Genomic DNA, 26,430 nt, shown 5'->3' on the forward strand with positions numbered 1-26,430 from the left:
AGTTCTCCCACCCTGATCCCCGGCTCCTTGCAGCAGATATCCAAGCTTGAGACCAATAGTGGCAATAGTAACAGTGTACCTGGCGCAAATATTAAGCAAGAGAAAATAAATGCCAGGAATAGTCCTGTTTTGACAGGAGGGGTAGGTAGGAGGGACAGAAAAGTGTGCACAAACCCTGTTTTGATCCAAAGGGTAAGGCACAGCTTGGTCCCTGCTCCTGTCCCAGGCTTGGCAATACATGGAGGACACAGCAGCTATGGGCACTGGTACCCACGGGCTATTTGTTCTCTCATCACTTCTGGGGCTTTGGGGGGAAAAAAGCACAAAGAGGAATCATCAAGGAGGGTCTGCTGAGGCTGGGAGCCCTGGGGAGTACTGCGCTGCTCACACTCAGCATCCATTCCCTGGGGAAGAGGCCATTCCTTCCCACCAGCATCCTTGTCGCCTCCAGCCTTCCTGTCCTTGACTTCACATCCAGCAACCCCCTTCCCAGTGTGTTTCCACAGGGAAGATTTAAATAAGGAAACAAAAGCAAAAGACAATTGTGGTGCTGATGTGAAATTCATGGCCCATGCAATGACAATTCTGCTGGCGCCTTATTTCATCCCTCCTTTACCTTTGCCTACACATGGGAAAGGGTCCAGCTCTCCTGTGCTCTGTACAGGCACTAATGCAACGGGACCCTGCCTCGGCTGGCTGCTCTGCTCTGCTCTACCTTAATGAAGACAATTAATGTGCAAATAAGGGAGGGTTTACCCAGAAGGAGGAAGCCAGCATGCGCAGGACTTGGTAAGCAACATCACAGAGACATGTTTCTGCAAACAGTAAGTTACAGGCTAGCACAGCTCTGTGTTTTACATAAATTTTATTGTGTTTTGGAGAAAATTGTGTACAGTCAATCAGCTGACTCCAGCAACAGGTAGTATGTTTAGTATGTGCTGTCTGGTCTTTCCAGCTACTTGGCATAATTCTTAGCAGGACTTTATGGTCTAAGGTATAACTAAAACTATCCACATCCATGGGGACGTCTCTTCCCATTGAGGTTAATGACTTTTTTTTTTTTTAAATTCCTGACTATATTCTGAAATTAAGAAGAGATATCCTGTGTTTTTGTGAAAATTCAGTAATATCTCTATATCATTTCCTAATATGAGTATCTGAAAATGTTCTCTGTAGACAAAATGTACTGCCAGTGTTGGAGAATATTTTCTTCAACACAGAGCTTTTTATTTGTTTTAACTTTTGTCATACATCACCATCTCAAGATTTTATGAATAACAACTGAGTGTTTTTGAGAGGACAAATTTTTATTCTGAAAAGAGCTCTGGATTTGCAAGAGAAGAAAAATCCTAATGGAGCTACAATTCTTTTGACAAAGTACATTTAAAAAAACCTCTGATGCCTGAAGATTAATCATCTGACAGTGAGGAGAGTATTGCTTAATGAAGGAACACAGACATCGTGCTTGAGTGCCAGCTTCAGATACTTCCATCTCTGAGTACTTTGCATCTCTCTGTGCCATGGCATAGTGCTCCCAGCCTTGTGCTGGCACAAATATCCTCTTGTTGCATTATGGTTCTGGGAGCTAAGCTGGATTTTAGATGAAAAATAATGGTCTGAGTTATTTTTATGGCAAAGGAGACCCTTACTCCTGTTTAAAGCATGGCAAGACCTAGGGCAGTGCCAGCAGAGTGAGGGCATCCGTGCTATGGCATGGAGGCAGGAAGAAGCAGCTGCAGAAGTGTTATAAATTGGAATGGTTGCTGAAGACTTTCTCTGAAGTCATGGGCTTACTTTCTACTTTCCTGCATCAGTTTTTAGCCAATGCTTTTTCTCTGATGTCAGTGCAGTTATATATCCCAGTTATATATCCATTTTCTATAGGTAGAACTCCACTGACAAGCCCTTTGCCCACAACTACCTGCAATTTCCCCTGAAATTAAAACCAAGAACTTCAGTTCCAAATTACCTTCTTGTCTGTTACAACGCCAGGTTATCAACTGTACAGTTAGTCAGACCTAACATTAAAACTAGGAATTGAAAAAAGCCCTGTAAAAGCAGAACAGAGTCCATATTTCAATCATTAAAAAACAAAAGGAATCAAGGCTTTCCTTGATTTTGGATAGTCCGTAAATGTCTTGAGATAGTACCTGAAAGAAAATAAGCAAGAGAGTGAACCTGCATACATACAACAAAACTGCACAATTTCAATACAGCATAGCTGAGGAACCTGAAAACTCCTCCAAACTGCCTTGCTTTGTAACCTTTGTGTGTTACTCTGCAAAAGAGCATTCTGGAACTATTTACACCAGGTTATTTAATTATGTGAAAGCTGATAATACTGTTAAGGTTCTAACAGACCTAAAGTAGAAACTTTAGGAATTCAGAGCAGGGGACTGTATCTATTCCAAAGGACTGCAGAGGTTGCAAGAGAACCCTTAGGAAAGGTTCACATTTAAAGAGACTCTAACACGGTGGAAGCATTGATGTAAATCATGTTGGACTAAATTACTATCAGGCCCACTTCACTGAACATGAGCTCCAGCCGATTGCCTTACTTTCACCCAGTCACAAATAAGCTGATACACTTCTTGTACATAGTATTAAATATCAATTTTGTCTCGAATCCTGGCCCTGCTCCTCTGCCCCTCCCCGGCATTTTGCAAACTGCACTCCAAGAGCAAGGAGCAGCATACAGCAGGAAACGGTTTGATACCTGTGATGGTGATAAGCACGTGGCCCGATGCAGCAGAGCGTAAAAAAGGCAAAGGCAAAGGCTGGTAGGGACCAGGTTGCTATGGCAAAACCAAACCATTCCACAATTTCTCCAAAGTAGTTGGCTCCAGAAACATAGGTGAATAATCCTCCTGTATCAACAGACAAAATATGTAATTTTTACAGTCATCTCATGCATATGGAAAGTTCTTTCCCATAAAGTCAGCAGAATATTCTACCTTTCTTATTTAGAGCCCATAACAGCAACCTAAACCTGCTGCCCTGAAGCCAAGGGAGCCATGCCAAAGGAGGATCTTGTACAAGACTTGTACAAGTACAGCAATCAAAGGTGATTCTAACCCAGAGGTTTCCAGCACTTTCACAATAATTTTCATTTGGAAAAGTACTTAAGAAAGTCCATTATTAGATTTAAATTAAGATTGTTAACATTAGTCAATTCTCTTTAGGCTCTAAAAATATTTTGCAATTCCATGACCTTTGGGAAATGCAAAATCTGGATCTCAGTTTTGCATTTTAGCTAATCACAGCATCTGCAAAAGGCAGTTAAGTACTGGAGGCGTGAAACTCTGGGGGAGAGATATTACCACCTGTAACAAGGCAGTGGAAGGAGTCAACACCAAAACCAGGGAATTCCCAGATCCCTATCTCAATTGCTCTACAGAACTAGACATTTCCTGGTTCACCACTCTAGCCCACAGCTACTCTTCCTCACCAAGCCCCACCTTGAAGAGGACAGAAAGGAAATTCTGCACCTTGCATCCTTGGTGTTATTTTTTCCCCTAAAGTTTACACTTTGAATCTCCCTTTTGCACTGTAAGAAGTCCGCTACTTCTTCCTGGCCATGGAGAAGAATATTTCCTTCTTTGCAGATGCCTTTTACAAGGCTAAAATCCTCTTCCTATGTCCCACTCCAATCTTCTCTAAATTGCCCAGCTCATTTCCTAAAACCTCTCCTCAGCGCTCCTGTTTTCCAGATACTCTTGTTGCTTCTTGTGGACTGTCCGCAGCCAGCTCACGCTAGTCCCTGCAGCTCAGAGGGGCACCCAAAGCGAGTACCTGTGTGATGGCCTCAAATTGCGCCAGGAAAGGTTTAGACTAGATATTAGGAAGCATTTCTTTACAGAAGGGGCTGTTAGGTGTTGGAATGGGCTGCCCAGGGAGGTGGTGGAGTCCCCATCCCTGGAGGTGTTTAAGAGTCGGGTTGACATAGCGATGAGGGATATGGTGTAGTTGGGAACTGTCAGTGTTAGGTTAATGGTTGGACTGGATGATCTTCAAAGTCTTTTCCAACCTAGACGATTCTGTGATTCTGTGATACTGGAATCTCTGCTATTATGGTCGCTTTGCTGAGAATTCCATCAGAAAACATTATCTATCCTCCTGCCCTACTTTCTCCAAGGAGGTGAGGGATAAGAATATACCTTGAGGAATCTTGTAAGTAACTTCCCCAGGTTTTCTCAGCTGGCGCAGCAGGAGATCACTGTGAATGTTGATTCCCATTCCCAGCAGAAATAAGAGGAGGCCTAAGAAACAAACAAGAAATGGATTAGAAAAACAGCTCTGCCTAGTTATCCCTACTCAAGCACATATGTGAGGTTTATCTTTGCAGCCAGGCAGATAGGAGACCTAATGTGAGGTGGGTGGATTCTTTTTCAAGATGCGCTGCTACTGAGAAGGCTACTGAACAGAAGTATAGGTGACTGGTGACAAATAACCCTCTGTGTCAGCCATGGAATCACAGTCCTCTGGGATCAGCTGCACTAGTTTCAGTGTGGAGAGCAACTCTGGACAAAATTATAAGCATCCTGAGCACGCTGTTTTGTTGGTGAGACCAGAGCACTTTCAGCTGGTGTGAGAAAAAGCTGAATTTCCCAGCTGGCCACAGTCACCATTTGCTAATTGTAGGCAAGTACTATTGCTCTCATTTTACTGCTGGGGAAAGAGGAGCACAGAGAACACAGACTTATCCAGCACATCACTGGAGCTGGGAAGGGAATCTACAGCTCAGCCCACTGCCAGCAAGGCTGCTTGGACAGAGCTATGGGCATGCACATGGAGCAGTTACTTGCTGAAGGATGCTGACAGCTTCTGGCCAGAATGATTCATTGACCATACTCCATTTAGCTGAAAAAACAGAGGCATTTGATTGAGGAACTCTGTAGGTTACATGTCCTACATTTCATGCCACATTAGACACTGAGAAAACCACCTCTGACAGTGACTGGGAAGCAAGGAAAGAAATAGGGGTGATGTGTGCTATGAAGTTTAGAAAAAAGGCTATATGCTGATAAAACCTCAACACTTCCAGTTGCAACATAAAGTTGGTAAGAGTCTATAGAGGAATAATATACTGTTTTTGTTTTATTTAATATTTCAAGAACTGCTAATGCTGATTTCCTTTTTTTTTTTTATTAAATATGTATTTTATTTATCATGCAAATTATGTGACGTAGTGTTTTCTTTGTTGGGTATGGGAGCTCTTACTAAACAATGTCCAGAATTTTTAATATGTGATGCTGTCTGAAAAGACTGAACTTGCATCAACAGTCAGGAACAGGGTACAAAAAGTACCTTGGTTACTTTGTACTTGTCATATCCAAAACATTTCTGCAGACCTCCATGTTAATCTGCATTTCTATGTGTGCCTTTAAAAAACATCCTCTGTGCAGCACCAAATGTGTAATGCTACTCTTGCTCAGTTACTCTCCCAGGTGTTTTACAGTGTGAAGTTCAGCTAGGCTATTAAGTTACATAATAAAAAGGAACCATCTTAACATACAACCAGACCGTGCATGATTCCTAATCTTGCCATGTGCCTTACACAAGAGAAAAGAGCCCTTTGTCTCTAAAGCCTCATTTATGCTGGAGTTTTGCCCCTCTTTTCTCTTTCAGTTGGAATAGCTGTATCAAGTGCAAAGCTCCCTGCCAGGGGAGAGAAAGCCACAGTTTGCACCGGTGCACAGCCTCTGCTGGGTGGACACTTCTGGCTGGGCAAGGGCACATCCTCGTTCAGCCGAGGCCTGAGATTGCATCTCCACAGCCTGTAGCAGTGGGAGGCTCTAGAGTGGTGTCAGTAAAACAAAGCTGGTGATTTGCGACTAACCCATAACATCATACACCTTCAAAGGTGTCTGCCAAGCAAAAAAAAAAAAAAAAAAGTCACTGCTTTGTTTTATTTGTTTTATCCAGGCCAACAGGCAAGTTTTATGCTGATTTCCATCACAACTGATTTGACTTACATGTTCAGTGAAGATTAGGACATAATTCAAAATGATTACAAATTGCTTGGAGATTAGATCTTGGGAATCCTGCAGCTGTAATTACCTGATGTAAATCTGATGTCGGTGCACCAATCATTTGGATATTCAGCGCAGTAAATCAGGTAGTACCCCTGAAGGAAGCCATTATAGATACAGAATAACATGCCAAAGAAAAGCAATTGCAGTGGGAAAGGTCTGCCTCTAGTGAAGAAGGGGTAAATAAATGTCCTGAGGTAGATAAGAAAACAAAGTCAGCACATTACTCATGATAACATTGTATTTGCAGTATCTCTGCTGCAGGAAAAAAAACTTTAACAAAACACAAAATGTAAAAAAGATCAATAGAGATTAGAAAAAATGGAAAACACTGTAACTAAATAAGATCAGCAGGTAATGGGAACAAGAAATAGTGCAGATACCCACATTTTTCTAGTCCTTCAGGACCGAACACAAGGTGGAAAGCTAGAAATCTCATCCCGAGTCACTGCTGTCTGGGAAAGTCTCTCTGCCTTCCTTGTCCCCTGCTGGTAAAGTGAAGAACTTGTGCCCACAAACAGCATTTTTGTTTTAAGACTTGGCTGCCTGTTGCTGCAATGCTGTAGAGGGCTGAGCAAAGGATGCTCTGGAGGCACATGGACATGCTGATGTTCAAATCAAAGTATTGCAGGGCAGTACCAGTTGCAATATTGATTCTACAAACAAGCGTTGCTATGCTACAGGCACCATGGAGGAGCTTTGTTATGGAGAAGACATTTTTGATCCCACTACAAGAACCAATCCCTGAAGGCTTTAGCCCATGGTGGCAGATGTGGGTGCGTATGCCGGGTTGCGAACTTTCTGCATCACTGACAATGTAAAAGTATCATCAGCATTTGAGTTAGAAGATTAACGATGTCTAAGGCTATATTGCAGCTGCAAATTGAAGTTGCTAAGATGGATTCAACATTAGGCAGATTGGTTAACTCAGTTGATAAACTTTCTGAACAAATTCTGAAGCTAACTAAAGTTCTGCAAGTTTTAAGCTTAGAACCCATGCTTGAGAAGATAGTCAGCGGCCTTGACCCTATGAAAATTGAAGTTGAATCTACTAAAGCCACAGTGACTTCAATTGGAGGAAAGGTTGATCTTCTTCACTCAAGATCTGCTATTTCAAATCGATCAGCGCAGATGCCACAGCCTGCAATTCCGACTGCACCTCCAGCAATATATCCAACCAAAGAGCTTAATCGTATAATCTCAATTTCAGGATTAATATTTGATTAAAAAAAAAAGAAGGGAACATGCAGGGTATCAATCTACACCTCACAAAAGGCTAAATAAGGCATTATATGTCATGAACTTTTTTAACATTCCTCCTGTCTCACAGGTGCCACCAATATTGTGTCACTTCTTGTCACAGATACCAGATCAACAAGAAATCTGGGGCAAGACTCAAGTGTTAGCAAAAAACCTAGAAAGAGGTAACTGGGAAGGTCCATATATCCTTTAATAACCTGGGGAAGAAGTTATGCTTGTGTCTTCACAGGTCACAGTCTCCAGTGGTCACCGGCAAGGTGTGTGCAACCATACCTGAGGCGTAAGAGGCAGCCAGCACTCAGGATCCAGCTGTGGGTGCTGTGGATGCCCCTGTGCTGACTGTTTGCAGTCTCTTTGACTGATCATTTAAACAGAATGTCTGGGTAATGTTTGCTACTGCAACGGGACAAAATACACTACACTGCTAACTCTTAAAAGAGAAAATGATAACAGTAATTGCAACTCCTTAATGAAATATATAGGCTTACTAGTCACTAGTGAAAGATGTAGTTCAGATGAAATGTAGTTATTAATAAGGATGAAATGCTGTAAGAATGTGTGTATTCAACTTTCTTCGTTTCGCAATATTAAGAATGAGGAACTCAAAGTGTTTTACCTTATTAGAAACTCCCTTGGTTTTCTCCCTTGAGTGCTGGCCAGGCTCTGGGTGGAACCAACAGGAGGATGAAATCAGATGTTTCCGCTCAAAGAAAATTGCCAGTTATTTTGGCCTGTTGATTTAGAGGCTGGACCTGCTTGCAGTGACTTTGGATGCCTTACCTATGGATGGACACATCGCGTAGGATTTCCAATTTGCAAAGAAGGGTACTCTGAATTCTCACTGCACCCAGGGTTCTCCAGCAATTGCGGATCTAAGTGTTAGTCCTTTATTAAGTTTGTGCTGTATGATCTTTCTAATCACTCTCAATTTATATTTAGGCAGTATTAATAATTGCAAGACAATATGCATAGAAAGATTATTGGAATGCTGATTTCTTGTTCTGTTGAGATGTTGTCTGTCTTGTGTGGTAAACAGCCTGGAGACCTTAATAAAAAGAAAAGGGGGAATTGTGGGTGCGTATGCCAGGTCGTGAACTTTCTGCATTACTGACAATGTAAAAGTATCGTCAGCATTCAGGTTAGAAGATTAACAATGTCTAAATTAATGACGCACTTGGGTTAGAAGACTAACGGCGGTCTAAGACGGCTAAAAGCAAAAGAATTTGTGCTTGTTAGGGAAGAAACAGATAAGAAAGGATTCTTTAAAATAACAAAGCAGAAACTTATCTACCAGCTGCGCGCGGTTAGTAGTATTTGTTGAAAGTGCTGAGAGGAACTATTATTTGAAATGAGCATGTGCAAGAGCAACACATGGATTTGCTGTTATTTTTAGAATGTACAAGAATATATTAGGACGTTTTTCTGATAAACATTGGAGCTTGACTGTTAACTGTATTGGTGTGTGTCTTGTCTCACAGCCTTGTCCTGCAAAAAGGGTTTCCTGCTACAGGCAGATGAAGTTGAAAGCAGCGCTGAGACTCCTCTGGCTCTCTCACGCCCTGCAGTACATAGCCTGAGATGTAATCCCATTCCCCAGCCTCTCCCACCCCACTCAAAGACCTCCGCTCATCTCCAACATGCAGCAGCTCTGTCCTGCTCTGCTTGGACACTTCAACTCAGAAGCAGAGCAGTGTTGTTGGCTGCCTGGGGGAGCCGCTTTGCCTCCAGTTCCTACCTCTCCTTCAGGCTTTCTAGCTTTTTTTAAAAAATAAGAAGAGCTAAAAAACTAAGTTTAATATGCTAAACACAAGATTTCCATGCAGTTCCAGCACCTAGGGCTTCCTTAGACAAAAGCTGTGCTAGCTCTAGCATTAACATGCATTAAGAGCAAATAATCTGTACTTGTATAGTTTTATTTTTCACATATCTTTGGTTCAGGTCGGTGTATCCCTCTTGACAATCCATATCATCTTTGGGAGAGTGAAATGGAGAAGTTATATTCCTATTTGTTAGGTGTTTTCTTACCTGGCCAATTAAGTTCTGTATGTGGTAAAATCTACCCTCTTAATTTCTTTCTGTTGCCCTCTTGGGCTTTGGATGGTGCTCATCATACCAGTACATAAGCACTGGTGATAAATAATTCACAGCCCAGGTTGCCAATATCAACTTAAGCAAGCTGAGGCATAAAATGTCATAACATTATAAATCTAGATTAAATCGTACTGAGTGTATCTAAAAGTGAGTAAGCAGAGTACAGGCAACAACACGTTAATGTATTCACCGCTTTCCGAAGCAAGGCAAGCCAGATTTCCAGCTATTGAGACAATTGTGATGCAGAAGTTCTAAATATTTCTATACTTAAACCTTAGAGGTGTCGAAAATATTTTTCAGACAGTGGCATCACATTTGTCATATTTATTACAGTATGGAAAGGAATGGTCTTTGGAGTAATGTTACCAATAATTACTAGTTTTGCCCTTGGGGAATGGACTGCTGGAGTTACGTGTAGGCAAGACCAGATTTAGCAATCTGATCTGCCTGTTGAAGTAATATGGACAAATTGGACTTTAACAGCTATGAGAAAAAGTGAGAAACTTGCAAGTGGAAACTGGGAAAAAGCAAATTGTATAGAAGAGAGAATGATATCAAACTACACAAAGTGAATTCAAGAGGCAAATTTATACAGCAGATGGGAGTGGGACTTGCACTGCTTTATCTTTTGTCAAAACCAGTTATGTTTGAGAGTCTCTCCATTTTTACAGCTGATACAAACAGAAGTTTCTAGCATGAGCTGGCATTTCTCAGCTCCCAGCAAAGTCGATTGTTGCCGTGGTACTTCCTGATGCTGCTGTTGCAGGGTAAAGGTTATTGGTCCTTGAAAGGTGACTTGTCCTGCAGGGCAAAAATGAGCCTACCTATCTACCATGGGTGCACTGGATGCAGGACAGAAGAAGCCAGCTTGTAAAGTATAAGTACAATTGCAGGGGAGTCAGAAGGAATCAGCTTTTTTTTGTTGTTGTTGAGAGAGTGAAATTCTGTCATTGCTGAAACCCTGTCTCATAGAAGTTTTGAAAATTCAAGCCAGGAATTCATCCAAGAATCATTGTTGCAGAATAATTTCTCCACGGAAATCCACTTGAGTCTGTGAATCCAGAGGCCAGGTTCAGTTCTCTGTATCTGAACAATGCCTTAAGTCTGTTTTAATACAGTACTTGTCAGCTTGTACTACCTAGCTACTTGAGGGTGCACAAACTATTCCTGACGGATTTTGAAAAAACAACTGAAATAAAGTGGGGACACTTAACAGGTTTAAATATTCCATGGAGGAGTCTGCATCTTTGCTGGAATTATTTTGCAGTGTGGAAATCAAAGAGGAACCAAAGGCCACCATTTTAGAGTAACAGAACAAAACCTGGCCTTTTGGATTTAGACCAATGACAAATTTGACCTTTTTCTTTCAGTGCAGTATTGATGACTAATCCTTTATTTCTTACTATCTTTACTGGCCAAAGGCACTGCATCTGACTAAACCATTGCCAACAACTTCTTTTAAATGAATGATTAATAAATTATTCATTTTCTTGTCCATTTATTTTCCAGAAGAACAGGCTTTGAACAGAAAATCTTTTGACATGGCATCAAATTGCATCTTAAAGGTGAAGCTCCTTGAAAACTCCAGAGACCATCACCCAAACTAGGGGAAATTATAGGTTTGCTCTTCTTTCCACAGAAGGTGGAAATCTTTTCACAAATGTTACCACAATCCAGTAAGAGTGGGCTCTCAGTCCTCCACCAACAGCTTGTTAATTGGAGGTCTTTATGCTGCTGCTGTGCCTTTTTCTCTCCAGGGCCAAGACACAGTAGTTCAGACAGTAGCAGCTAATATTTTCCAGCCTGGAAACTTGAGGTGTTTCCAGTGCTCATGAGGTGTTTTACACCTGGAGCAACTGGGCCAAGAGCTTGGGGCTGGCAGCTGGGGATGGGGGGTACCAGGCTGCCTCCCACCCATGCACCTCATCACCCTGTGGGACACCAGCCTATGGCTGTATCTGCCCATCCAGCCCCTCTGCCACCAGGCCCTCTCCTGGGTCTAACTGGGATGAACTAAAGACCCGGAATCAGAGATACTGCAGAGGTGGGCAGGGCTGATGTGATGCTTTTCCCCTTGAAGGAGGGTGCTGGCCATAAGCAAGCTTGTCCTACCCATGCCCTGGCCCATCCCGTGACCCTGGCCAGCCTCCAGAAGAGTCTTATAGACTTCTGAACAGGGCTGCTCTGAGTCCCTGCAGGGATTTTTTGGCTCCTCTTGGAGGATGGGGACAGCCAGGGCCTGCCCTGCATCCCTGGTGAGAATGAACCAGTGTGCTCAGTGGTTCCTGAGAACTGTTTCCACGTGGTCTGGGCTCCACACACTCCGGTTCCTCGCTTGTCCCACCCAGACGTACAAAAGGTGAGGAGGGCTGGTGGTCCAAGTGAGGCCAGGCAGCCAGGCCCCCGCGAGAGCGATGCCATCAGGGCCCTCTCAGTTCACATGTAAGCCGAGCTGACTCCACGGTCAGCTGGGGATGTGCATTGGAAGACACTTCACTGAGCAGTGGGTATGGCCACAGTCATTCCAGCGTCCATGCAGCGGGTGAGCCATGCCCCTCCTGCAGGGGAATGACACCCTGCCACATCGACAGCACATGTCACAGCCCCTTCTCTTGCACACTGAAACCCCCTTGCTGAGGTGCTGTCTGCACTTCTCACCGCTTTATTGGCACCTTCTCAACTAAAGGCCTCGCTAAGTTAGAGGACAACCTCCTCAGCTCCTTCCCTCTCTGTCCCCAGCCTCACTGGCTGTCCAGGGCACCCAGAGAGGGAAGGTTGATGGAAGCCATCCTGGTGGGTGCAGGCCTGATTTCCTCTCCCTCTCCTGCCTCTGCCTGGTTGCTCCTTGGATGCTTTCAGGAAGGGACTAGTACTGTGGTGGGCACTCAGCTCCCATCTCACCCTTGGTGCTCTGTTTTTAGTTTTGACTTTCACCCAGTCCCTTTTCTTGTCACTGTTCAGGACTATTATTATTTCCTCCATCATTATTCAGCCTCTCTCTAGACTCTGCTACAGCTCCCTTCTTAGGGGGATGCTTTTGGTTTTCTTAGTTTGTACAAATATCTGTAACACAGGTGGTAAGCAAAAATATGTGATTTGTGTTACACTAACTACAGACCAGCCAGACCTGAAAGGAATTCCCTGGTATGAAACAGTGGAGTACCCTTTGATCTGTCTTGTGAACAGGTTGAAAAGATTGGTGTCCAAACCTGGGGCGATTACACCAATCTTAAAACAGTTTTATTTGCACCAACAATTAACAGCACAGGAGTCTTTGCCATAGTTTGTCACTGGAGTCACATTGCTGAGCAGCTGCTGGCACCCTTGGCATACCTGACCACTTGGATGAAGAAGGCTCAAGATGTTTACAAACATAATGGAATTCTTCTACTTGGGGGTATCTGTGATGTCCTGCACAAAACCTCTAATTATTCTGGACTTAATGATGTCATGTGACATGTCCCAAAGACATCTGCTGCTGAAGATTCTGTGCTAAAATCTGCACATACCTTCTCTTTTTGAGTGCAGTCCTATAGGTTATTTGTGGATTGCACTCAGGTAATTTTTAACTTTTGCTATTTTTAAGTTGTGTTACATGGACTTCCATTGAGTACTTACAGGAGAAGACTGTCAAGTCTATTATCTATGAATAGTCAACACCAGGGCACAACCTGGCACCTGATTTTCCTGTGCCCAATTCAAAATTTTTCAGTTATCCCAGATTGGGTTTAAACAAATGTAACAGTTAAAATGCCAGTTTCAAGCAGCTGGCAAGTTTGCAATCAGTTCAAAGGGTAAGTAAAACAAAATGCCCCAAAATACCTTCAAAAGTGAAACCAAGCATTTTAACTCTCCCTCATCATGATGTCTACAGATGCCCTGATGTCACAAACTGGGGGAGAGCTTCCTCATCCCTTATATTCCACTCCTCAAACATCCCACCCTGAAATGATTTGCCCTTTCCTGCTTATTTGTATGGACTGTAGTAGCCCTAAAAAGTCAGCAAGCCAAGAATATTTTAAACAAGGAGAGCAAGTAGGTTATGAGCAACCACTTGTACTGCACAGGGTGGACTGTGTCCCTTTTCCTAAGAAGGTGTGCACAGTGAGACATGCTCTGGCACAGCCTCAAGAACAAAATTTGGGCTACCACCCAGGTCACACACACACCAGCAATGCCAGCAGGCAGGAGTGCTGGACTGGCTCTTAAGCCTCTAGCAATACCTACTGCAGGTACAGGACAGACGGCAGATCTCTTGACTGCAGTGTTGCAGGTGTATCTCATCTCCTGATGTAAGGAAGGCTGTGAATTTAGAAGCTGGGCTTTCTTCTGGAGCTGCTGTCTAGCTGCAGCTGCCTGCAGAGCCCACTGGTGCAGAGGGTGCGCAGTGGCTGTGCGTGCCACTGGGTGACAGCCAGCTGCAGGGCATGTCTTCCTTCCCCGGGGCAGGGGGCTGCTCCATGCCCAATTTCTGCATCACTGGGACTGTGTGAAACCATCAGATAACTGTAATCACTTGCTGGTCAAAGGCCCAGTTTGAAAATTCATCTTAAATCATTGTCTAGTGACTGTGATGGGAGCAAGACAACTCCCTTTTTATTTTAATCACATAGATTTATAGATCTAGATATGACTTTCCAAACCACATACAAAACATCCTACTTGCATGTTCCTCCAAAGACCTTTGGACAAACTTGTGATGACTACAATTTAAGGAACAAGATACATATATTACTGAAAAGCTGTACAAGTTCAGCTATATAAAACAACAGTAAACCTGTCATGTCAGATTAATTTCTGAGTATTCTGTCTAAAACAATGTGCTCAGTCTAAAATCCTTGGGCTGTTTGTGGCTCACTCATCAAATTCATCCGACCTGAAGCCTGTTCATAGGGACACTCTTTCTTTGTGGTCTCTTAGTAGCAGGTTCAGAGTCGGATGAAGACTTCTGGCAGGAGCAGACTCATCTTTTGTGGGCAAGAGATGCAGGCACACATCTGATCAAGGGATGGAGAAGGACTGAGGAAACTGAGACAGATAGCACCACACGGGTTTGGGCAGTTCTTGAGATGAAGGGCAATGCAGAGTAGAAAGTCTGGGCAGCACTGATTTAAGGCAAAGACAGCAGAAATACAGAAAGATTCAGTGGCAAAATAGGAAGAGGTGTGGAAGAGACTGCCATACTGAACTATTGGAGCTGCTGAATTCGGACTGGCGATTAACATACAATATTGGAAGATAACTTTTTTGAGAGAGCTGAATAGCTGTGACCAAGAGCTTTCATGATATTGAAAGGAAGGAATTTTGAATGCAATGAAAAGAATTTTCTGTTAAATGTAATATAAAACTAACATTGAAGTAAAGAGCTTGGTAGGACCGGGAGAAGAAGGGGGATAACCACAAGTTACAGACACAGGCAGGTCCTATAAAAAAAGAGAGGAAAAAGTAAGGTTTGGAATGCATACTCATTTTCATATTTCAGAGGATAAACTGTATTCCATTTAAGAGAGGCAGAAGGGGGCAGCTGCCCCAGGCAACTGAACACCATTTCCCGCACTTGCGTTTGAATCATCCAATATTGGCTTCTGCCAAGACAGAGGGCTGACTGTGAAGGACCTCTGCTCTAATCGAGTATGATAACTTCAGGGTTTCGTAATGTCTCACAACTCATCTAACATTATACACAAACTGAACGAGTTAAAAATTATAGAGTAAACTCCCTAGAATAGATAAGATTAACACCAGCATTTATGAGCAAAGCTGCAGAGTGATACTCACTATCCCAAGAAGGCTGACACCATGGATGACAGCACTTGCAGAAGCCAACTTCATCAAAGACTTGACAGTCAAAGGGAATCAGCAACTGCACTTGACTTCTGGCCACACAGTTAAATACAGACTTCAGGCTGAATCCTTGATGTCGGGTCAGAAAAACTCAGTTGCTTATAACTGCATTTGAATAAAGTGGGATTATAGGAAAAATATACAAATATTTGCAAAAGCACGTGTTTTTGATGTGGATGGCTAAAAATAAAACGCTGCTTCTACATTACTGTCAATCATAGCTGAAAAAAACCATGATGCATTTGACCTTGATACATTTAAGGAATCTGAGCAATGTAATGCTCAGTTCCAACGCTATAAACACCTAAAATCAGTCATTCTGACTATCTAGCACTAGTCAGTAGTGCCTCATTGTTTGCTACAAATTTTAGGCATACTATAGAGTTAGTAAAGTAAGAAGGACAAATACAGTTTACAGATGAAACTGAGTATTCTTCACATTGCATACAGGAATTATTAGATGTGCTACACTTAATAAAGTACGAGTCATTGAAAAAAGGAAGGGAAATGGAAGGGACAGGATCTAAGAATGGGTATTTGGTTTTAATTAGTAAAGAAGAACTGTGTGTAGGCTCAACTCCAAGGCAAAAATTTTTGCTCTTCTAAATTCACTGCAACAGCAGGCAGGTTTCAAAAGTGTTTTGCAAGGTTTTTTTATAAATTACTTCCTTACTCCTTCTTCTTCCATCATTTCTGAAACTGTCACTAGAAAAATCTGGTATTTCCTAGTGGTTACCAGCATCCAGTTAGAACCAGTAAAGAAGAATTCTTCCTTGTCACTTGTAAAAAAAGGCACTGAATTGTGAAAAGCATTGATCTTTTCTACTGGCTTTAGCAGGTATAGGAACAAAACCCTATACCTCAATTATTATGCATTTTCTAAAGGGAAACTAAGAACAGATTTGTTGGGTTTGATGCATTAACAAGATGCATCAGCAAGTCACAATCCATCAGCAAGTTACACTCGGTATACATTTATATTAGTATATTTGTTTCTCAAATGTTTCCATCTTGGTGTACAAACACCAAATAGGTTTTTAATACCCTTAACTATTAAATATTTTATTTATATTTGTTATTAGCTAACTACTTATTTCTTCCTTTTTGTTTGTAATGTGGAAAGGAGATCTGAGTGAGCTGAAATAAACATTGTGAAAAACTGACTGAAAGCCTATAATCAAAGGTGACTGAAGCAAGAGCCTAGAACCAGGAGTTAATATCTTTCTCGCCATCACCTGCCAAACTTGGCAAATTCATTGGAAAGACGAGGATTTGTTTTTAAAATATTTTGCTCTTTCATAGCCAAAGAAGCTGAAATAAAGCTTAGTAAAGCAAAGGAAATATGTCCTCTGTAGAGATCCCTGTTGAAATCATGACCATTACACACAGACCCACAGTTTGTCCTCAGCCAACTACTACACAGCCAAGTACTGGAGTGCAGGATGTACGGCATGATGGACCTTTTGTCCGAAAAGCCAAACACTAATACTTGTAACAGCCTCCTTGACTGGGAGTGCTATATGTCTTCAAGTGCAGGAGGCAGGGCACACTTCCATATTTAACATAGGTAATCCTATTTTCTTAAAATAGGCTTGCTGAATGAAGGAATTGACATAAATTAGATATATTATAGGAGAGGGATGATAGCAGCAGAGGTCCTTGACCCATGTCTTGACCTCAGTAAGATTTTTTACACTGTCTCACATGTCAATCTTATAAGTAACTTGGGGTTTCCTGGTTTAGAGGATGTTATTTTAAGTGGCTGCAAAATGAATTGCTAAATTATATCAAGGGATAGCTAACAATTGTTCCCTATCAAACTAGAAGGATTATTTTGAGGGAGGTTCTGAAAAAGACTTTTCTGGCACTACTCAGAGGATTGTTTCATGAATGATATGCCTCTGGCAAAAAAAAATAGCATTCCTGATGTCTGTGGCTGGCACAACTCTGGGAGATACTGAGCACATCAAGAGTGAGGGATAGAGTTTACAACAATCTTGAAATATTGGTTTCATAGTTTTAAAACAGTAGGTGTGATCAGTGAAGACAATGGCAAAATACCGCACTTGGGTAAGACTAACAAAATGTAAAAGAAAAGCTGGAGAACAGGCTGGATAGTAGAGGGAGTGCTGGTAGCTAAGCATGAGCTAATGATGTCAGGCTGTTGTGAAAAAGGCAAATGTTAAAATGTAATGTGGGAATGGGAGTGCTGTTGGAGACACCTGAAGTAATCATTCCTCTTTGCATGGTGTTATTAGGAACTTAAATTACACTGTGTCCAGCTGAACTCAGCACTTTACAGAAGACAAAGTGGAAGCAACCCAGAGAAAAACAACTGTAGTCTAGGAAATGTGACATGCAGAAAAACTGAGAGTCAGGGTTGTTTGTACAACTGTATAAAAAGATGCTGCAAAGAAGAAAGAAGTGAAACATTTTCCTTGTCTATTGGGAACAAAACAAGAAGTAACAGGCCTAAACAGCTGTACAGAAAATGCAGCTTAAGCACTAGGGAAGGACAGAGAAGCACTGGAACATACTAGCTGAAGGGTTGGAGGAATCTCTATCAATAGCAATTGTTGAGGACAGGCCAGACAACCATCCATCAGGAATGAGGAGAAAATCTGAGGACTATGTGCAGCCAGGAACTATCTGGGAATGGGAACTTGGAGCTATCTTTGTGAGAGACAGGCTCTGACAGAAGCTGGGACGCAGGGATGAGATCTGGAATAAGCTGAGCAAAAAAACTAGCACGAGAAAAATCTTTTGCTCAGGCTGCAGACTGAACTCAATGCCAGGCCAGCTATCTCAGCTGAAACCCTAACTAAACTTGGTCCAGATTTATACTTGTATGGGGATTAGAGGACAGGCCTAGGGTCAACACGATTAGAGGGACTGTGGTGACAAAACACGTGCGGATCTCACGGTTCATGATTACCTCTACTGCTTGATCGTATCTAAAGGGCAGCAGCACTTAAAGATTATGAGAACGTCTGTTGTTTTATCTAAGCAATGGTGTGTCAAAGGCTTAGCCAGCCAAAGCATATATTTCAGCAAGGTATCTCACTCTTTTTCTTCTCCAGAAATAACCACTCGATATTTATGAAGACAGATCACTTTGTTCCTATTGCTAAACTGTGGGTGTCTGCCAAAAGCATGAAACGTGTGCCAGAGTAACTTAACCAGACACTACGCTATGCACTTCAAAAAGCTCACTGCTTCACTGGAGCAGAGAGTTCAAAGAGTTCACGGAGGCTGAGAGTGTGAGCAGAACAAAAGGATGCATCTACATGAAAAATGGTACAAAATCCAAAGATACACAAATCTCTGGTCTTTCAACTGCATTTATCAGAGAAAGTGTAATTATTTTCCATAAGCGGTCCTACATGGGGCTGAGAAATGACCAAAGTCAGCCAGACATTTGGTAAGCTATCCTTCTCCAAAGATAAATCTTGGTCAGACTGTATCCAATCAACATACACTAGACTCTAGAGTTGCAACTAGAATTGCAAGACACATTGCTAACAGTCTTTAAAATGCCCTTAACTGGCTTTTTCCATTCTAGTAATTCCTTCTTTTTCTCTTTTACGCCTAAACTCCTGCTCTGTCTCCATTTTGCTCATTCAGTCTTACTAACTTTGTCCTTTCTTTGTCCTTCTTTCTTAAGATTCTCATCTCCTTTATGGGTCTTCATGTGCTTTTTTTCTAATTAGGAGTTGTCCCTCTTGCTGCCCTACCACTGCACTCTGCCTCTCTTTCATTATAGTTCTTTCACCTTTATCCCTCTCCTTCTGCAGTTATGACTGTGTACCTTTAGCAACAGGATTTCTCCTCTTGGGCTTCCTAGCAGGTCTTTATTCCCTCTGCAGCAACTTTTCTAGATGTAGCTGGAAAGGACTCAGCAATGACACAGGATTAGTATGGTTTATATTGACCTGTACATGAAAACACATCACCCCTCCTATACTATTTAATTCCACATTCTGTTGGCTTTGCACTGACTCCATAGTGTCACATTTCAATAAACTACAAACTCTTTGCATAATCGGTACATATGACAGCATTGATCTACACAGTTGCTGCAATAGAAGCTGGTTGTTTGTTCCAGAGCAACAGTGGGTACTTGTGAACATGAGGGGGGGGTGCAGACCTCCTGAGTTTCCTCTCTCCTGAGTCCCCACACAATTGGTTTGTGTGAGGGAGGAACAGGCCAGGTACCTGGTGGTGGAGGATTTCCAGTACCAGTCTCTAGCTGGAGATCCTGTCCACCCTTGGGGACCTGCGAGCATCTGTTCAGCCAGAGGCAGCATGCTCACTGCTCCCACACACAGAGAGCAAGCAGGTCAGCCCAAGCACCTGTGTCTGGCAGGGGGTGTCACAGAGCAGGAGTGATGCTTTGGGGCTACAGGAGACTGAGATACACACCTAAGGACACGAGGGTATGAGGTGACAGCCAGCTGCAGAAGTCTCACCCTCAGCACAAAAGACTTTACACATCTGGGTTGTTTATTCAGCTACAAGTAGTTTGAGATTGTAAACTACATGTTGCTGTAAAACAACCTGAGAAAACTGAGGTTGTAAACTAAAGCAGTTTCTCTCTACCTCTGTTTTACAGATGCTCCTATCAAAACCTGTTCTAAGTCCTGCCTCTGCTAAGAGTGCTTCTTTCAACGTGCAGCAGGGCAACGGTAGAAGCATTTTTGACTGTTTCAACACAGTCCACAGAGTTCAGAAGTGCCTCACCAGGTCATCTTCTTCCTTACTTGTTACTATGCAAAGAAATGCTATAAGAAACTGAAAGATTCAGCAATAAACCTCTGCAGCAGTTTAGGCCTGTTGTGTGTTGGGAGTGTCTTCTTCATAACTGAAATGGCCAGAAACACTGCATACCTTTTTTTCCAAAACAATCAAAAATGTTTAAGCTGAAAATTATAATTTCTAAATCCTTAGGCTCACATTTTTAAGAATATTGGTTGAAATGTTTTGCTCTTGGAAAAGTAGTAATCCAAATTTCTTCTGAACCTGTATGACTTCATGGCATCCATGGCGGTACAGAGAGGAACAATATTTGAAATGGCCTGGTCAGGTCCTGAGTTTGTGCTCACATTAGAATGATCGGAAGACTTAATATCACCTTTTTTTCCTACGGAAAAGCACTACGATGGGCTGACTCTGACTCATGGTCATCTTTGCTCTTTCCCAAAATGTGCTAAAACATTTCCTAACCCTAAAAGTAGTTAAGTGAAACACTCAACACATAGGAAGTGCTGGTATTAAAGTGTCTCTTGAATTAAAGTGTCTCTTGATATCTGGATGCTGTCCTCTCACATCTGCTTCTCCCTTCCATTTCTTTTCACTCCTGCTCCACCTTCTGCCCTAGCAGTTTTTAACAATTCTCCTACTTATTCCTTCCTGTGCTACTCTCTTTCACCTGACCTTTTTATCTCTTCCCACCTTCTGGCCCTGACTGTAAGCCTCACAGTGTTTTTTATTTCTCTGCATTCAAGACTTGTATTTTCCTAATCCATGCTGCCAAGACTCCAGCTAGGAGACCACTTCTTCCCTGTTGAGTACCCTATCAGCCAGAAATGCATCAAAAATCCTGCTCTGCCCCTACAGTCCCTGCCTGGACTATACTTGGCTGGATCGCAGGTTCACACACATTGATCCTGCTTATAGCCTCTGATGAACCAGAGAACTGCTCTGTATGGGCAGACTCTGGAGATGTCAGCTGAGGAGATAACAAACTTTATGTTTGAACAAATACAAATGCATTTCTCAGAAACAACTCTGCCAAGTTTAAATTGCTTTTCCTGAAAATAACCAGAGACACATATCTACACTCTAGTAACCTTAACCTAGGCCAAGTTTGAAAACATGATTCTTTTTTTAAAAAGGGGTTCTAAAGAGGAGCAAATAAACACAAAGAACTCAATAACATAACATAAATACAACTTTTTTTTCCTGACCTTCATTGTTCTCAGGAGTGGCAAAAGTTTTATAGATGCACATGAATTGTCCTGCCCCAGGTATGTGACAGGAGTCACTGAAAGGTTTGCTAGGACCATGCTGGCCAGAGGTATTTTCATGTGCATCTCTCGCAGGAGACCACACCAATGTGACTAGACTGCTCTGAGTAGCCCAGCTAGCTTATTCAGAGCTCTCTTCAGCCTTCCTGCCCCACATCAAATGATGACATGAAGACCTTGCTCAAGGGGATTTGGCTTTTTAGGAAAGTCACCCAGCCCATCTTTACCAGTACATCGAAGTGCTGCAGGCTGTCACTCTGCCCCAGGATCTGCTCCAGCAGAGTCCTGCCTGGAAATTGATCTCTTCCTCTGATAGGCAAACCCTCTTTCTCTAGTAGACAACACATCTCTTTGCAGACAACCTTGATACAGTGACATTTTCCAGACATTTCTGGGAGGCAATCTCCCAGCATGGAAAGTATTGGATTAAGTTGATGAACTCTAGCACAGTTAACAAGCGAAACAGTATTTTCTATATGGCAGAAGTTGACTGTGGGTGTTGCTACTCTATTGCCTGTTTATAAAGAGTAATTAGGAAGGAAGAGGTCAAAATCAATCTCCTTCAAATGTGACCTTTTTTCATTGCTACTGCAGGTGAAATTTTGATGCATCTTTCTAGGAATGGTGAAACTTTCTGCCCATTGTTAGGTATTAATAGGGCAGCACTTGATGTTTCAAAAGTTCACAGTTAGATAAAATTTAGCGGGGTCTTAAAATGAATTAGCTTTTATCAAAAGCTTTTTCTTCTTATCAGTTGACTTTTTCCATCTTCCTGTACTGAATATTTTAATCCAGTTTTAATATTAAATTTTTCTTACAAAATAATTTCATTGCTATTGTTGTATCTATGAGATATTCCAAAAATAATTACAATGTCAGCTGAGTGGTCAGCAAAGATTAACAGAGCTCTTGTGTTCAAATGGGTGTAGACATACATGAATTTAAGTATTTAACCAAACTCAGTGAGGATCACCCTACTGATCAATTCACCCGCCAGATTCAAATCAACATCTAGAGGGAAAGAAGGACACTTCAAGGCATGTAACTTATCTTGATTTATAGTTCAAAAGTATTTATTTGTCATCATTATTCTTGACCAAAATGACTTTAATTTTGAAGGTGATACCAAAAATATAATTTATGCCAAGGGAAACAATTGCAGTGTCTGGGATGGACATATATTTATACTAGGAGGTTATTTCATAAACTTTTCTCCCTAACAGAGTTCCCTAAAAATAGGAAATGACCTAATTGCATAAGCTTTTGAGTACACAAAGGGGCTTGTGAAAATTTGTCCTTTTGTCAATCTGTATTTATTGGCTCATTAAAAAAGTGCTACCTCCTCCCATAGACTTGTGGACCTTGAAAGAGCAATGTCCATAACAAATTTCCCACTGTGCATATGGAATGAATCTTAATGCTTCTCCTTTGCTTATTATTTCCGATTTAAAAAAGCAGCCCCAATAAGGGAATAGTACAGACATCCCATGATTAAAGCAAGTTATTTCGTAAAAGCATTATTATTTGTAAGTAAAAATGTTTACTGAAACTCCTGTATATAATTTAATCTTTTTTCCTCTCTGTCTTAGTATAGCCATTTATAGCCCTGCTTTTCCAATATCAACAGCAGGAATCTGGTAATGCAAATCCAGACCCTCATCAGTCTTATCAAAGCTCAGTGGAATTTGGTGCTCAGAATGTACCTTCTAAAAAATAAGGCTTTAAATGCTCAGGATAACAAGTTTTGTAATGTCCTTGCTGGGCCCAAACCTCACATAGGTGAGATCAGAAGGGCCTGCTCGTGCCTTGGTGACAGCCTCGTGGCTGGGATTTTAGGTCTCTGCCCTGGGACTGTAATCTGAACAGCTCTCTGCAGAGCAGCTGGGATTGAGTGCCCACCAAGCCTTCACATATTCATCAGTGACAGACAAATAGGAGTGACAGAGAAGTTTCAGAGCAAACATGAAAAATCTTTTAGCTGTGGCCCTGCTCCAGGTAGCAGAGATGAAACGAAGAGAAAAAACTTCTGTGACCTGCTCTGTGTGTATTGTGGTTCCCTTTATTTCTGGAGGACAGAACAGACATTCTGTGTATGGAGCTCAGGGCAGAGGACTGGCTGCAAGACAACAAATGTCATCTAGAATCATAAATTGTGTGCAGCACAGAAGCATACAAAACCTTCTTGAACAATCAGATTATGTAATTATGGCCTTAGGTGGCACAGTAGGAGCAGTGGGTATGATGAGGAATGGAGAGCAGGAACATGGCACACAATAATGCCCATCTGGGAAGAAAACTTGGAGCAAAAAACCCCCAAACCATAAAGGATTGTAAAGCTGCCTTGTAATGACAAACTAGCACAAATGGATTGGCATCAGATAGAAATATACTGTTAGCAGGCATATTGTCTCAAAAAGAAGTAAAGAAATGTAAAAGTCTTATCTCTGCAGAAATTCTTCCATTCCAAGAGACAAAAGGAAAAATTATGTGGGTACACTTCGGGCTGGGCAAAAAAACTATAGGTTTCTGTAACGTTAGCCCACTTTCCAAGGGGAAAGGAATGTATAGATAGGATTATTTGTGCTCATAGTTCAGAAGGCAATCGGCTCATATTCTATTTTGAGAGCATAATTAGGAAGTATTTAATAATGCTAGAGGAGACTGCAAAGAAACAAACTCCACACCAGCACTGGATACATAAAATATTACACTTCTGTGGCGAAGCATATAAAGAGATTCTTTTGTTGACTATTCATACATCAATTTGAGGAACATGGATAAAATTAGAAATGAATCTAGTATTTTCACTGAAGAAATTAGATATTAGCATTACTGAAACTCACTGAGATGAGTCACAAAAAGTTAAACTCATTGACTGGAAAGAAAGGAACGCATGAAAGAGGCAGAGTGAATGGCCAGCCTCTGTTAGGGATATCGCTATCAGATCTAGAGTTACTGATAAGTCCAACCAGCAGGAGAGAGGATGCAAATGTATTACTGAGTAGCTGGTGAAGGCCAAACTGACTCTGGTTAGGGCCAAGTGCAAAGCATCGAGGTGAAGCAAAACAGAAAATAGGATTTGTTACTTGTCAAATACATGCATGTTGTGTCTTGGAAGATTAATGAAAGGCTTAATGAGGCCAATAATAAAAATGTCTTTAGTTATTGACACCTAATGTTGGTGACTTTCTAAGACAAAAGGATAAAACAACTATTTCTATGAGAGGAAAAAAGTAATCTCTGGATTAAATCTGGTGGTTATTATATGGTCTGATTATATACACTATTAGCAAGGAGAGTACCACTTAGAAATCTAAAGATATACTTCAAACTTAATCTAATCGCTCTCTTTACCCACTTCATATTCAAAAAACCAGAACTAAAACTCCTTATGAACTAATACAAAATACCTCTACAAATTATGAGCAAATTAATTTATAAACATACTCATTTGGGGCCTGCATCTGTCTACATTTCTCTGGAGGCCTGAGCTGCTTTTCTCGCTGATCACAAGTAGGCACACCTACACAAAAAAAATGACCAGTATGTCCAGGTAAATTGCTGCACCTGCCTGACCAACCAGGCAGTACCAGTAGGCTTAAAAAGGGACTACATGAGTCACATTCTGCAGAGCCTGGGAAGAGGGAGAGTCTTTTTCTTTCTTCCCCCAGCTTAGATTTGGAGACAGAGGAACTGGCCAAAATGAGTGTAAAAAACTTATGCAGGGATACTGTTTTCAAATGCTCCGGGTTTCCCATTCTTTTGCCATGAAAGTCTGCATTCCTTGATCTTTTTAGAAAGATGACAATTCGTAGGAAACCAAGTACAGGCAGACTAAGTGGGTTACTGCAACCATAGGCATTGAGGGATCCAGCTGTGTCTGAAAGAGCAGCCGCCCTTAATGTCTGTCACATTCCCCTGAGTGCACTTCAGAAATGAAACCAGCAAATTTATATATTTTTTATATATATATATATATATATATATATACACACACTAACAGAGTAAAAGCTTAGAAACAAAGTTGCAAGAGAAGAAAACAAATAATTAAATGTAACTCTAGGTGGCATTTGAAACTTAAATGCCTCTTTAAATTGCTGATGCCTCAGCTACTACAAGCAGCAGACTGGGGGGCACCCTCTCTTTTACACCAGTATCTTCAGGACTAGTTTGTAGGTCAGTGAGACAAGGCCTTCCTTCCCTGCCACTGTGTATGGTGGCATCTCCTTGGCCCCTCACCACTCTGTCTTGCTCACTTCTAAGAGAAATGCAGCATTAAGGTTTATATGGAATCCGATTGCAATGGCTTCCTCTCATCATCTTACGTTTTGTTTCCCACCTCTGATCTTTGAAGCTGGACTGCAAAATGGAAATGCAGCAAACAGGCTTTTCCCCGCCACCTGAGGGCTTCAGCTGGCATTCTCACTGTATTCCTTAACCACCACAGTCCCTGGAGCAGGAAAGGCTGTAATACGAACTACATTTCAAAGTGAAATACTTTGTAAGTCATTTATCACAAGAATATTCCTGTATATACATCTTATGCCACTCATCATTTTCAGCTCATGGGCAGCTTTTCACAGAGATGGCACATACAGATGGCAGACTTGGCATTCAGTGCTTTTCTCACTTTCTTTCTCCTTTTTTCCTGCCTTCCCACACCGGCAGTTTTGGAGGCCCTACTACCACAGACCCTACCTTAAGAAAGTGAAGAAGCTATGAACTTATCTAAAACAGATGTGATAAATCCAGATTTTTACAGGACGTTTGTCTTAGCATCATAGAGCATTTGGATTTGATTAAATTCACACTGTGCTCTGGTAATAAAAGTGCACATTGAGAGATGAAGGGCTGGCTAACTAAAGACGGCAGACCAAAAGGCAGGGGGTGGGATTGGGGATTCCTCCCTCCCCTTTCCTCCCCTCAACAGCAGCAGTAGCCTGCCTTTAGCCCTTCATGAAAGCCTCAGAGAACACACCATCTTGTGCTTGCCGCAAAGAGAGAGGCTGCTGCCTAGCGGTGGAAGAGAATGATGGAAAGCGTACCGCTGTCATGGTTCACCACAGGCTGCTGGACTGCTGCTCCTGGGCCAAGACAGGACGGAGGGAGGTCTCCTGGCTCCATCCACCTCCTTCTTGCTCTCAGGCAGCAAATCTTTGTATTGGGGTGGAGGGGCT

At 41.9% G+C, this 26,430-nt stretch overlaps 1 protein-coding gene across 4 annotated transcripts in view; it reads right to left on the bottom strand.

Moving 5' to 3' along the window:
* Positions 1 to 856: 856 nt before the first annotated feature.
* The window catches only part of SRD5A2 (steroid 5 alpha-reductase 2), a 27,082-nt gene continuing 1,508 nt past the window's right edge, over positions 857 to 26,430 (bottom strand). Inside the window, exons 1-5 of one of the 4 annotated variants that reach the window (XM_026846152.1) lie at positions 15,162 to 15,344; positions 6,061 to 6,224; positions 4,158 to 4,259; positions 2,717 to 2,867; positions 857 to 2,150 (exon numbers count right to left, since the gene is read on the bottom strand). In XM_026846152.1, the coding sequence (XP_026701953.1) occupies positions 2,084 to 2,150; positions 2,717 to 2,867; positions 4,158 to 4,259; positions 6,061 to 6,160 (420 nt within the window). In that variant the 5' untranslated portion in view covers positions 6,161 to 6,224; positions 15,162 to 15,344 and the 3' untranslated portion in view covers positions 857 to 2,083. Of the gene's footprint in view, positions 2,151 to 2,716; positions 2,868 to 4,157; positions 4,260 to 6,060; positions 6,784 to 15,161; positions 15,345 to 26,430 lie in introns of those variants that run through there. The other 3 variants (XM_026846151.1, XM_026846153.1, XM_026846150.1) reach the window with 3 other exon arrangements.

Source organism: Athene cunicularia, assembly GCF_003259725.1.
Source record: "Athene cunicularia isolate RWA chromosome 3 unlocalized genomic scaffold, athCun1 chr3_part1, whole genome shotgun sequence".
NCBI lineage: Eukaryota > Metazoa > Chordata > Aves > Strigiformes > Strigidae > Athene > Athene cunicularia.